The sequence below is a fragment of the Miniopterus schreibersii genome, assembly GCF_964146895.1.
Source record: "Miniopterus schreibersii genome assembly, chromosome: 8".
Classification (NCBI taxonomy): Eukaryota; Metazoa; Chordata; class Mammalia; order Chiroptera; family Miniopteridae; genus Miniopterus; species Miniopterus schreibersii.
In genome coordinates this window covers 44,055,029-44,068,011 of record NC_138109.1, presented here as the reverse complement: position 1 = coordinate 44,068,011, position 12,983 = coordinate 44,055,029, and the positions used below count along the sequence as shown (strand labels likewise).

The following is a 12,983-nucleotide window of genomic DNA, read 5'->3' as shown; positions in this document are numbered from 1 at the left end:
GTCACATATATACTTTAGAAAATGCCACCCCCGCCCACCCATCTCACAAGTTATTGATGATCTCAAGGGCCTCCTCATATTCTAAAGAGGGAGAGTTAAACTTAACTTGTTGATGACTGGTACTATAGAGAAAAACAATGCAGTTAAGTTGAATAAAGGCGAAGCAGGGGTGCTGTATTTTTATACAGGATGATCAGGGAACAGATTAGGTGGCATCTGAGCAACAAAGGAAACACGCATGTCATGGCTATATCTAGAAGAGTTTCAGGTGGATATGAATGCCTTTGGGGGGAAAAATACATACCCTAAAAAAAAAAAAAAAATCATGTGGCAAATGTCTTCATAATAGTCAGTTTTATGTAATCTGAACCACTCAAGCTTTTTCTAAGAGCAAAGTTTTGAAATAATGAACCCTTTTGGACTATTAAGACTCTATAGCACATGATCACCAGCAAGCTATTGAAAACTGTAGCAAGCTTAAAGAAATTATCAATAAAATATTTCCAAATTGTGCAGGTCAGATTAGCTATTGGGATTTAAGATTAGCAACAAAAGTAGATATCTACATAAATACTGTTCAATTTGGGAAAGCCATTAAGGTGATATAGCATTCACTATATTGTAACTTTGCACATTTTCAGAAGAGAAAATAGTCTGTATGTGGGAACATATATGAAGGAGTCAAAGAGCAAAACGTGTCAATATACAACTCCTCCTTCCAATACAGAAAAGTCCTCTTAATGTACAGTATCCTATATCATGTCATCTGATGCACATCAACTATCCTGATTACATGATGAAACTACTCCTTTGATTATAAAGTAAAAAAGTCATGATGGTCCATCACAACTCCCGGTAAGATCCTGACCACACAATGGGTAAAAAATAAACCAGAAAGTTGTTTACACCTCCCTTTGTCATCTTTTAAATAAATGAATCATAAAAAGAGCATTTTCAAAATAAAACACTTCAAGGTCAGCAACTATAACAAAATTCTTAACTTGTGGAAAAAAATTGTTTTGTAAAATAAATCCAGTATCTCAAATACTTCAACATGATTATAATAATCAAATGTGTCACTCATTTTCTGCCATTTACTGTTTATTAATTTTACTAACAACTTAATAAGGGGTATGCTGTGAGAAAAACCAAGTAGTCGCAAAACATCTATTTCTCTATGTTCATATTATTAAAGTTATTTGTCCGTCATTACCAAAGCAAATTGAGTTTCCATTCAAAATAACTACTATAAATACATGTTCCCAGAAATGTACACTTCATGCAAATAATCCTAAAATCTCTCTCCAAATGTATATTCCCCTAAATAGTAAAGACAACACAAAAACAATTTGAAAATTACCAAGAATCATTTCAAAGTATTTTAAATAGAAAGTGATGAAATACAGAATACTTAATAAATACCACAGTATGGTCAACTTCTATTATTTTGGCGTACAAATGTATGTAGAGTTACAATTTATTACATCCACCAAAACAATAGATTTCTATTTCCTGTTTAGTACTTAAGTGAAATTATAAAACTAAGTGGGATGGGAGAACATACTGACAGTAACATTTGAATTTTCACCCTTCCGAATTATTATCATGATTATTCTATTCCTGATGTCTGTTCTGATATTTATCACATCTTATCTAACTTCATAGATTATTTTTTTCTTTACAATCCACTCATTTAATACTTTTGCAATTAAAATAATAAATGTGAGAACAGGATAAAAACAAAATGCTATGCATTCTCTAGTAAAAATTTAGAACTGTAACATATCATAAATGTATACATGATTCAAACAAAAAAACCTCTAGCGTTCGGCTATAACCCATTTTTTGTCATTAAAACTAAGTAGTCAGGTTCACTGAATTTATTGTCTGTCAGAGTATTAAATCTGTATTCACTAGGCCAGAATCCCGGAACAGTAATACTTAGCAATAAGTGAACCACCGCCTACAAAGTTTAATAATACATCTATATAGGAATGGACAATTTTGTTACTTTCCAAAGAACTCAAAGAAACACCTGATTTTTAAAAAAGATAAACCCAAACACATAAAAAGCAGTAATCTTGCTTTAACTACCCAAAGAACGACCACGTTGGCACAATTTAAGGGGGAGGGGGGGAAGTCTGAGATTAAGAGCCAGTGTCTCCTAATCCCCCAAACCTTGGTCCGGCCTCTTCGCATTATTAGTAAGCCTAATATGCAAACTCTTTTATAAGTAAATGCAACGGCCAGCTTCAACTAAAGCAACCTGGTATAGGGAAGCATCGACAAGGAAATGGTGTGGTTAGGCCCAGGCTAGGGAGGAGTTAGCAAAAACGGTGATGGTGGACGATACTCACTCCGGCGGGAAGAGGCGCAGTTCGTCGATCTTGCCTAGGAAACCGAAGAGGGTCCGCATCTGCTCAGAGCTAGCGCTCGGGGAGACATTAGTCACCTGGATTACCTCGGTGCCGCCGCCGCCGCCGCCTCCGCCGCCCGGCCCGCCGCTGGGGCCCGGGCCCGCAGTGCCGGGGACGACGGTGGTGTTGCTCATGGCGCTGCTCGCGTTCTCGCTCCTGCTTTAACACATCAAACACACAACAAACAGTGAGAGGGAGGGGAGAGAGGAACCGGTTCGCCGGAGAGGGGACAGGAGGTTGTCCGCTGTTACAGCCGCTGCTGCTGCCTCCGCCGCCGTTTCTCCGCCCCGCCACTCGCCGGGGGGAGGGGACAGAGCGCGCGAGTTCGAGACCACGAGCAAACAAACGGCCACCCCCACCTCGCCTCCAACCACCTCAACCGCGGCCAGAACTCCCCACAATGCCTTGCGGCCCGGGCGCGTCACCGCCGGCTCCGCCCCGCGCAGGCCCGGCGAGTCTCGCGCAGGCGGGAGACCGCGAGAAGCCCCGCGGGCTGCTGAAAGACGTCATCCCTCTTCGCTCCCCCCTTTTTTATATTTTTTGGTAAGAGAAGTGAAAGGCATCATTTTTTTAAAGGCAATATTCACTCCCCTGCAAAATAAAAATGCACACTTTAGTAACTATTCTTATTAAAGATGCCCACGATATTTCTTTATACAATCAACTACAGGTCTGTGGAGTAAGCCATGAAATTCCCACCCTACCCACCAAGATTTTCCTCTCCACTAGTATAAGATTTTCTGCATCTTTACATACATTTTGGTAACATTAAGTTATAATTTGCTTTGTCGGTAAACCTTCAAAAATATCTATTTTAATGTTACACTTACTAGTGCTTTATAAGCTAATTTACTTCACAAGTCGACTATCTAAAAGCATATTGTATGGTATCTAAATATACTTCAAGATCTGAAAACTGCAGAAAAACTTGCTCTACGTGCATATTTTTGCGTAATAATTTTTGAAGCTTTTGACTCTAACTACATGCTCGCATAATTTTCCGACCTCATCTACACTCTCACTTCCATCAGTGTTATCCAACGACTTGCAGCCCCCAAACCTGCCTGAAGCTCCCACTGCGCTGCGCCTGCAGAAGTTACCGATGGCCGCCCTCCTGGTATCTAGCTGCCCTCTTGGCAGGCCCTTCTTCCCTTGCTGCCACGCGTCTGCAGGCAGGCAGGGCTTCCTCCCCTCTGCCTAACAACAGGGGATACTTAACTTTGTGCTGACACACATCCCCCCCCCCCCCCCCCCCCCCGCAAAGCTGTGAATCTTCTGGGTCAGTTTAGGGCCTAGCACAACGTCTGTCAGAGTCAATGCTCAATAAATGTGTTGAACACACGCATAAATAAGCCTTAATAAAGAGCCATGTATTCTATGACAATTATTAATTTACCCGATCTGGAATATTTCTGGAGGTTAACAACTGAGGCCTTATGGAATATTTTCATAAGTAAATATACCTGTATGAAATAATGCAGTCAAGAGTGTAATTTGTGAGAGATGATTAGAACACAAAGTTGTTGAGATTTGATGTAGAGCCAACCGGCTAGTTTACTTACTAGCTAACACACTTGTGCTAACTTTTATATAAAAGAGGGATGGGTTGGTGAATGTAACCCTCAGCAAAATTACAACTAATTGTATGTCAGTCATAAATCTGTATCTACAAATATTAAAAATGTCAGTAATTTATTTTCTCATTTTGAAACAACATATGTAACGGCCAATTAGATTCTTAACAGTTTCATAAAAATAATCTGTGTATCAGGACATACAAAATGGAGGTTGCCCCCGGGGCCCCACCCATATCACAAATCTAAATCTGTCAACCTTACACTTAGGGAAAACACCTGTGAAGGAAACCGCCAATCAAAACCATCCGAATGAGCTTTAGCGGGCTTACCTTACCCTAGAACAGTGATTTTCAACCTTTTTCATCTCATGACACACATAAATTACTAAAAAAAAAAAAAAGGAAAAAAAAAATTTTTTGTTAACCCTCACACGAGGATATTTTTTCCATTGAATTTTTTAGAGAAAGGGGAGGGGAGGAAAGAGCGCGGAGAGAGAAAGAGAGAAACATCGATATGAGAGAGACACATTAATTGGTTGCCTCCTGCACGTGCCCAGAATAAGGCCCGGGATGGGGCCAAGAATAGAACTTGCAAGGGAGGTTCGTGCCCTTGACCTAGAATCCAACCAGGACCCTTTGGTCTGGCTCTAACCACTGAGGCAAACCAGCCACAGCAAAAAAAGGTATGATTTTGACTTACACCGGATGACTATTGCTGTGTTGGCTGTTGTCATTTTGTATCTGACATTCTAAGGGAAAAGCGGTCAGTGAGTGTCCCTGACTAAATAGGTATTGCATGTTTTAAAAATTCTTGCAGCACACCAGCAGCACACAGGTTGAAAACTGCTGCCTCAGAAAATAGAAACTGCTAAAGCCTCAGAAGAAAATCCTGGCCAGTCTTGCCATTTCCACATTGCCTCTTCTAATGATCTAAAATTTACTCTTGTCCCAAATCCCTTGGAAAGAGTGCCCTACTGCTTGGGAGGCAATGTAGTCCCCAATCTATGGATTGTTTTCCTTGAATAAAGGACATCAAACTTGTTTTAATTTTGTCATATAACAAGTTCAATACTTAGTAGGAGTGCCTACTATGTGCTAAGCATGCTACAATGTTGTGATAAAAGGACAAATAACACAAGAGCAAGGTTCATGCATATTTTTTTAATGTTAATCTTTTTATTCTCTGTGGGAGATACATAGAAATCTTTTGTTATTCTACACTTTTCTGTATGTTTGACATATTTCATAATTAAAATTACATACTCAAACCAAAGAAAAAGATAGTTCTCTGATAAGATAAAAATCTTTTAAATAATCATAAGTGAGTTTGTGTATAATAACTTATTGAACATACAGACAGATGATGCTTCCATATGAAGAAACAAAGTGGAAAAAATCTTATTCTAATATGGAGTATTTTTTAATATTTTACTTCAAATAATCAATCAGCTAGAAAAAATACTGAACTAGGAGCTAGAAGGCTGGCTTAAAATACTACCTGATTATTCATTAAGCATGATTTGAGGAAATTCACTTCACTTCTAAGAACCTACTTCAGTCAGGAGCTGAGGAGATGAATTGTAATTCTGAAAATCATTTTAGGTCTAATAAATAGATTAAATAACTACTTTGCGTATTACTGTGTTTCCCATAGAAATGAAAAGCTAAAGGCAAGTAACATATATTTCAAAGTAAAATAGCAAATATATCCAACCTATGCTAGTTTTAAATCACTTCAGATTTGTTTAGGTTCCCAACTAAGCAAGATTACAAGTAGTACAGAATCTGGAGGCAGGTATCATGTCTGTCTTATTTACTTTAACTCTAGTATTATAAGAGGCTGTTTAAAAACTTGCAAATTCTTTCAAATATTATGCACCTACTATGGTCCAGGGTTTTTCCTAAACATTCGGAATATAGCAGAGAAAAGACAGGCAGTGTCCCTGATCTCATGAAACTTTGGGTCTAGTATGGGAAACTTTCAATAAAAAATACAAAGATGTAAGGGAGAAATGTGCTGTGATGAAAATAAGCCAGGGTAGACGATGAGGGAGATGGTGTTATTTGAGCCATTTGAATTTCTGGGGGGAACACAATCCAAGCAGATGAAATAGAAAATTAGAAAGGTCCTGAGGATAAGAACAAGTTTGAAGAAAAGTAGGAAGACCATTTTTTTTGAATGAATGTTTTCTAGTTCATATTTCAAAGAGACTTATATGGAGATCCTTCCTATCATTATCATGTGAAAGACGTATGTATAGAGAAGAGTCAGAGAGCATTTTTGAGAATGGGTTAGGGAAGGATTCCTGTTATATCTGAATGTTTCTAATACAAAGGAAAAAGTGTCCTGCCATTTTGGACTATATAGCCATATAGCTTCTACATGCATATTATAATGCGTAATTTCTGATAGGCTTCTGAAATTCAGAAAACTTACAGGTTCTCCATAATGGTGCCCTAATGCTCATAGGTGGGGGACCACCACGAGCACACTACCAAGAAAAATTTTAACTGGTGCTCGATATTGGCAAGAAAGTCTATCAAATAATATTAGAAAATAACGCTTTAAGCAAACCCTCTAAAACAATACCAATCCTGTCATAATGAATAAGCTTTAAGTTCTTTCCAGTATCAAGCTTCTAAAAGATCTTATGTATAAAATAATGAAACTAGACCCCTATATTACCCTATTCACAAAAAGTAACTCAAAATGGATTAAAGACCTGAAACTATAAAACTCCTAGAAGAGAACACAGGAAAATAGTCCCTTGATATGGGACTTGACAAGATTTTTTTGATTCGACACCAAAAACACAAACAATAAATACAATAAAAAATATATACATGGGACTACAACAAACTAAAAAGCTTCTGCACAGCAAAGGAAACCATCAACAAAATGAAAAGACAAAGATATTTGCAAACCATATATCTGAAAAGAGGTTAATATCCAAAACATACATGGAAGTCATATAAGTCAACAAGAAAAAACAAATACTCCTATTAAAAATGGGCAAAGGACCTGAATAGAAGTTTGTCAAAAGTATATGAATAGCCAATAGGTACAGAAAATGATGCTCAGCATCCCTAATCTTTAGGAAAATGAAAATCAAAGCCACAATGAGATATCACCTCAACGCCTGCTGGAATGGATAGCATCAAAAAGACAAGAGATACCAAATGCTGGGGAGGATGTGGTGAAAGAGGAACCCTTATGCACTACTGCTGGGACTGTAAATTCATAAGGCATTATGGAAAATAATATGCAGGCTCCTCAAAAAATTAAAAATAGAACTACCATAAAATACAGCAATCCCACTTGTGGGAATATATCTGAAGGAAACGAAAATACTATGTTGAAGAGGTATCTGTACTCCCATGTCACAGCAGCATTATTTACAATAAGACATGGAAACAACCTAAGTGTCCATGGATGAATGGATAAAGAAGTTGTGGTGTATTTGTATACAATGGAATATTACTCAGCAATAAAAATGAGTAAACCCTGTCATTTACAAAAACATGGATGGACCTTGAGAGCATTATGCTAAGTGAAATATGTCAGAGAGAGACAAGTACTACATGACCTCACAGTGGAATCTAAAACAAATAAACAAACTCATAGAAAAGAGACAGGATTTGTAGTTACCAGAAAGGGGGTGGGGGGTGGGGGGGAGGAACTGGAAGAAGGTGGTTAACAGGTATGAACGTCCAGTTATAAGATAAATAAGTACTAGGGATGTAGTGTACAACATGACGACTATACTTAACACTGCTATATGATATACATGAAAATTATTAAGAGAGTAAATTCCAAGATTTTTCATCACAAGAAAAAACATCTTTTCGTTTTATTTTACTTCTATATGAGATGATGGATGTTAACTAAACTTAATTGTGGTAATAATTTCATGATATATGCAAATCAAATCGTTATGCGGTATACTCCAAACTTATACAGTGCTATAAGTCAATTACATCTCAATAAAACAACAACAGAAGAAAACCACTTGTAGCAAAGACATTTCTAAGGAATAAAAACTTCATGTATTTAGAAGTTCTCAAATTAAAAGACAGAATAGGTACAAGTCTCTACTATTACTCTACCGGCTGGACACCAGGTTCCCAGTTGGCTAAGTCAAGTCACCTCTGCTGTTAAACACCTTCTTATCCACTAATGGAAAAGATGGTGGAGTCCTCCAAATGGACACAATTTTGCATATCTGCAAAAGCAACAGGCCTTTTATCAAATTACTAGTTAAGCAGATCCTTTCCTCTAGAAAATACACTTTTTGAGGACAGGGAAGGCAATGCATTGATCTTTGTGGAACTCAGCATTTGACAAAACTTACTGAGTATCATCTATGTGCTAGAAACTTTACAAATGCTTCACATAATCTGCTCAACAAAGTCTGGGTGAACAAAGACAGGAATACATTTGTTTGATTTACAGGGAAATTTGATTGAGATAAACTCTCAAAGTATTTGGCTAAAGAAAGGAGTAAGAAAAACCTAGGAAATAAATTGCTGCTTACAAATCTGTAACTTTAAAGAGATTTATCTGCAGATCTATTTTAATTTGTATCTGTAATTCTACAAATTAGGTAAGTGTATTTCCATTCTACTCCTAGTTCTATCTACAAATATGAATATCTATTTTAAAATCAAAATTGTAAATCCCACACTCCCCTTTCTTCTGCTTCATCTAAATGAAGGAAAGAGATTAAAGAATGAGTTAGCATTAGAGGACGGATAAACAGATGGATGGACACACACCCCAAGACAGAATAAAAGTCTACTTAAGTTTATTTCCAAATTCTTGCTTCATACTGTTCAACTTATATTGTCTATTAACAGCAAGGATTCTAGACCTACATTTAAAAATTGACAGCACAGGATTTGTGAGCACCTTGAAATTGTAGGCAAAAATCTGTATGTGCCCATTTTTCAAAGCTTTATTTTTATGATGAACAAAGAGAAAAAAGTAGTAGTTTGAGCATTAAGATACTGTTGCCTACATGCATATGCACAGTATTCTCAGCTATGGCGCATATGCTTGGAAATCAGTCAATTTATTTGTACACGTTTGGCTTTTTTGATTGAATGGGGTCAACAGAAATATTTGAATGGGGAAGCTCAAGGTACTGACTACTCAGTATTATCCTCTATGCTATGTGAGATTCTTCTGCAGTCTGAATTGAGAAAAGGTTTCGCAATCTTAAAAAAAAAAATCCAGTGGAAAAAAAATCCAGTAGTTATATGTATCTTTACTCTGAACAGTTTCAAGCAGTTTAACATTAAACAGATTTTTCTAATCAAGGACTTAAACATTTGCACCATTTGAACTCTTTTCCTCCTATGTTTTAAAATTTAGTTTCTCTTCATGAAAGAAAATTATTTCTAAGGTCTTAGAAAACCTATAAAAAACTAAAGTGTACTCAACCCAGTAACAAGATAACGTACCTTAACTGAATGTTTTTAAAATGCCTTTTAATCTTTACAACATGTAAAGGCATTACAATTGATTAAGAATGTAGGCAAGACATTAAAAAGAACAAAATCTTACCGTTTGTGACAGCATGGACTGATGTAGAGGGTATGATGCTAAATGAAATAAGTCAGTCAGAGAAAGACAAATACCACATGATTTCACTTATATGTGGAACATAAAGAACAATATAAACGAGCAACAACAACAACAACAAAAAACAGAAACAGACTCATAGATACAGAGAATAGGCATGGAATCTATCACCAATTAGGTTAACTGTGACCTTTGGTTCATTACTTTCTGGTTCAATTTCCTCCTCTGAAAAATGAAATTATAATGCTTACCTCACTGGGTTGTTGTGAGGCTGACGTGAGAACCACTAATGCAAATGATTAGTAAAGATAAACATTAACTACTCTACAAATGAATGGTTGGGTTACCTCTACTGGGTTCCATTTTCTACAATTACTCTGGGCTAGTACCTTGGACTAATGCTACTTCATCATTAACATGAAAAATATGAATCAGAAGAGTGAATATATACACAGAAGTTTCTTATTTAAGATCCTACATTTTAACATTTTTTTGTGTGTGGTATAGTAAAAATTTATTATAAAGTAATAAATGCAAAATGTTAAATGAGTGTACAGCTATATGAGTGTAACAAAGTAGAAGTCTCCCACTCCATTCTCCTATGCATGTTGTCAGCTACTATAAATGCTGCCTGTAACTTGCCATGTGAGCCCCAATTCCCTTATGTGAAAAATGAGAATAATGACATCATTTAAAGTTTCCAAGATTTGAAATACTATGGATATGAATGAGGCACCTACAACAGCACAAAGGCACTCAACAAATGGTAAATACCATTACAGGCAAGTCTGTGTTCCACTCTCTCATGAATAATAATACTATTCCTCATTTTTTCAATGGATGAATAATACTTTTGTCTTATCTTAGAATATTATTGTCAAATGTGTAAATACTTTGTAAACTGTTTAAGTGGTAGTGAACATGAAATATACTATTATTAGATGCCCTTTCTCCTTTAAGAGTCTGTTGCAATGGAAACATGATACCGACAAATTTCAAGTTTTCACATTCATTTTGATCCTAAGGAAGCACTTTACCAATTGCATACAAAGACAGATGGGTGGTCAAACAAAACATTCCTTTTCTGACAAAACACAGGGCTCATGAAAAACTCTTTCTAGGAAGGATTCAATTACCCTTCTACATTTTCAGAGCAAGAGTATTATTCTTATTTTCAAAAGACACAACTATACATTATGTTTGATTTATCTTAAATAATAGTATACTGTGACATGGGTGAGAGCAACAGACTAGGAAATGACCATAAGCACAGATTTAAAAAACAAAGGAAAATATTACTAAGTGTTTGAAACAATATGAATTCCTGACACATGCTAAAGCTAAAGGCCATAATGCTTCACCTGAGGATATTTTTTCCATTGCTTTTCAGAGAGCGTGGGAGAGTGGAAGGGAGAGAGAAACATCAACGTGAGAGAGACACTTCGATTGGTTGCCTCCCACACACCCCCCGATCCAGAAACAAGGGATAAGCCTGCAACCCAGGTCCGAATCGAACCCGGGACACTTCAGTCCGCAGGCCAGCATTCTAACCACTGAGCCAAACTGGCTAGCGCAGAATACATTAATCTTGAAAAATGAGCAAGAAAACAGCCAATGAAGGTTAGGAGTAAGAATCACTGGGAATAATGGGGAACACTTTCAGCTAATTTAAGAAAAACCAATAAATGATAACATAATATTTTTATTTAATGATATAAGAGTGCTTTACAACTACCCGATTTCAGCTTTTTTAAATAAAAAGAAAATAAACCAAAAAAGAAAACTAAAAGTAATTAGAATTAAAAGAAAAATATTTTAAAAGTAGTGCCTCCACTTTTCTCCACGTGAAAAACACTAACATGTTAAAAGCCTTTTTATAAAATGAAAATGAAAATATTTTCCTAAAGCCGGTGAACTATAACCCAACATTTGAATCAAACATTAAACTTCCTAGAGCAAGTTCATTACTTTCTGATTCAACAAAAGAGAAGCACTGCGAACAAAAACTATACAAATGAATAATCTAAAATAAAATACACTGTCTCCATCAGAAAAAAAATTGCCACAAACAACTCCAATACAACAAAATACAATTCAAAGCCACATTTGAAACTATGACTAAAAATGCAAAATATGTACTACCTTCAAAGAAATAATACACAATATTTTTTACTACTTTTAAAAGATGGCAGTTATAGACCTGAAAGGAAAACAAATGCAAAACTGCAAACTGAAATTTTTAAAGGGAACTAAGACATATAACGAACATCTTTAAAGTTGAATACTTAAAACATGGAGAGATTCAGTGTCCTATATAATTTTGTACTCAATATTGATAATATAAAGAAACCTATTGATAGAGTAAGGGAAAAACACAGAAAGAAAACTTTGAGTAATAAGTATATAAGAATGTAAAAAATTCAACTAAAAAAACATTTAATAAGCAATATATTAATAATCAATAATGCCAGTGTTAAAAAGTAAAATGTTCACTCAATAAATAACTTTATCATAAAATTGGAGTTCTCACAGATAATGCAATATTCTGAAAGACAAACAATACTGATTCAAAGTAGGCTAAATCTACATCTGTTACTTCACACAAAAAGAAACTTCCTAGAAATGTCTGCAAAGCAAATTCACTTTGCTTATCTGATAACATTTTTTTAAATAACCGTCCTTTAAAATTTTGCACAAAGTAATGGCATTTTCCTTTACTACAATTTCTCCATTTGCCTCTATAAATCCACCTTATGACTTGTGCCTTTCAGCTTCAAAAAAAATCTAATGTAGCAATGCTCATAAGAGTAACACAGCCATGTTTGAAAATGTCATTAAACTTTTTTTATTAAATTTATTGGTGTGGCATTGGTTAATAGGATTTATATAGGTTTCAAGTGTAGATTTTTATGATGCATGATCTGTACATTACACTGTTTGAAAATGTCATTAAATTTTAATGGTGGAGATAAGCTACTCTTACTGTGTTAATAGTCTTATTTTCCCTTATTAAACAAAACAGCATTTTTTGGCCGATGTAATTCTTAGGCTCAATATATTTTTGGTTTCTTCACATTCTCTTTTAATTTCACAAAGCTAGAAGAGTGAAACCTTCCATTACTTTAATAAAATGAATAAATTATAGGTAGACAAATTTTGTGGCAAAATTTTGTGCAGAAGACTCCAGCCCCTGTAATAACCCATTTTTAAAAAAACACTTTCACTTAAATGTTCATGTTGAAAAAGGGCCGAGTTTAAAAAGGGCCGAGTTTTTAAAATTTGTAATGCATTCTTCCTAAAGTAATACAGTTGATATAAAAAGCTAATTCCCACATATAACTATATATAAATATACTCTCTAATCAAGCTCAATTCAAGTTGATAAGCTTTCAGTTTCCATAAATTT

The 12,983-nt window shown here is 35.6% G+C and overlaps 1 protein-coding gene across 5 annotated transcripts in view; it reads right to left on the bottom strand.

Moving 5' to 3' along the window:
- The window catches only part of SRSF11 (serine and arginine rich splicing factor 11), a 40,948-nt gene that overhangs the window by 25,866 nt on the left and 2,099 nt on the right, over positions 1-12,983 (bottom strand). For 4 of the 5 annotated variants that reach the window (XM_081145978.1, XM_081145980.1, XM_081145981.1 and 1 more), the window contains exon 2: positions 2,358-2,573. In XM_081145978.1, coding sequence (XP_081002104.1) covers positions 2,358-2,551 — 194 coding nt within the window. In that variant the 5' untranslated portion in view covers positions 2,552-2,573. Of the gene's footprint in view, positions 1-2,357; positions 2,577-12,983 lie in introns of all 5 variants that reach the window. The other variant, XM_081145979.1, reaches the window with a different exon arrangement.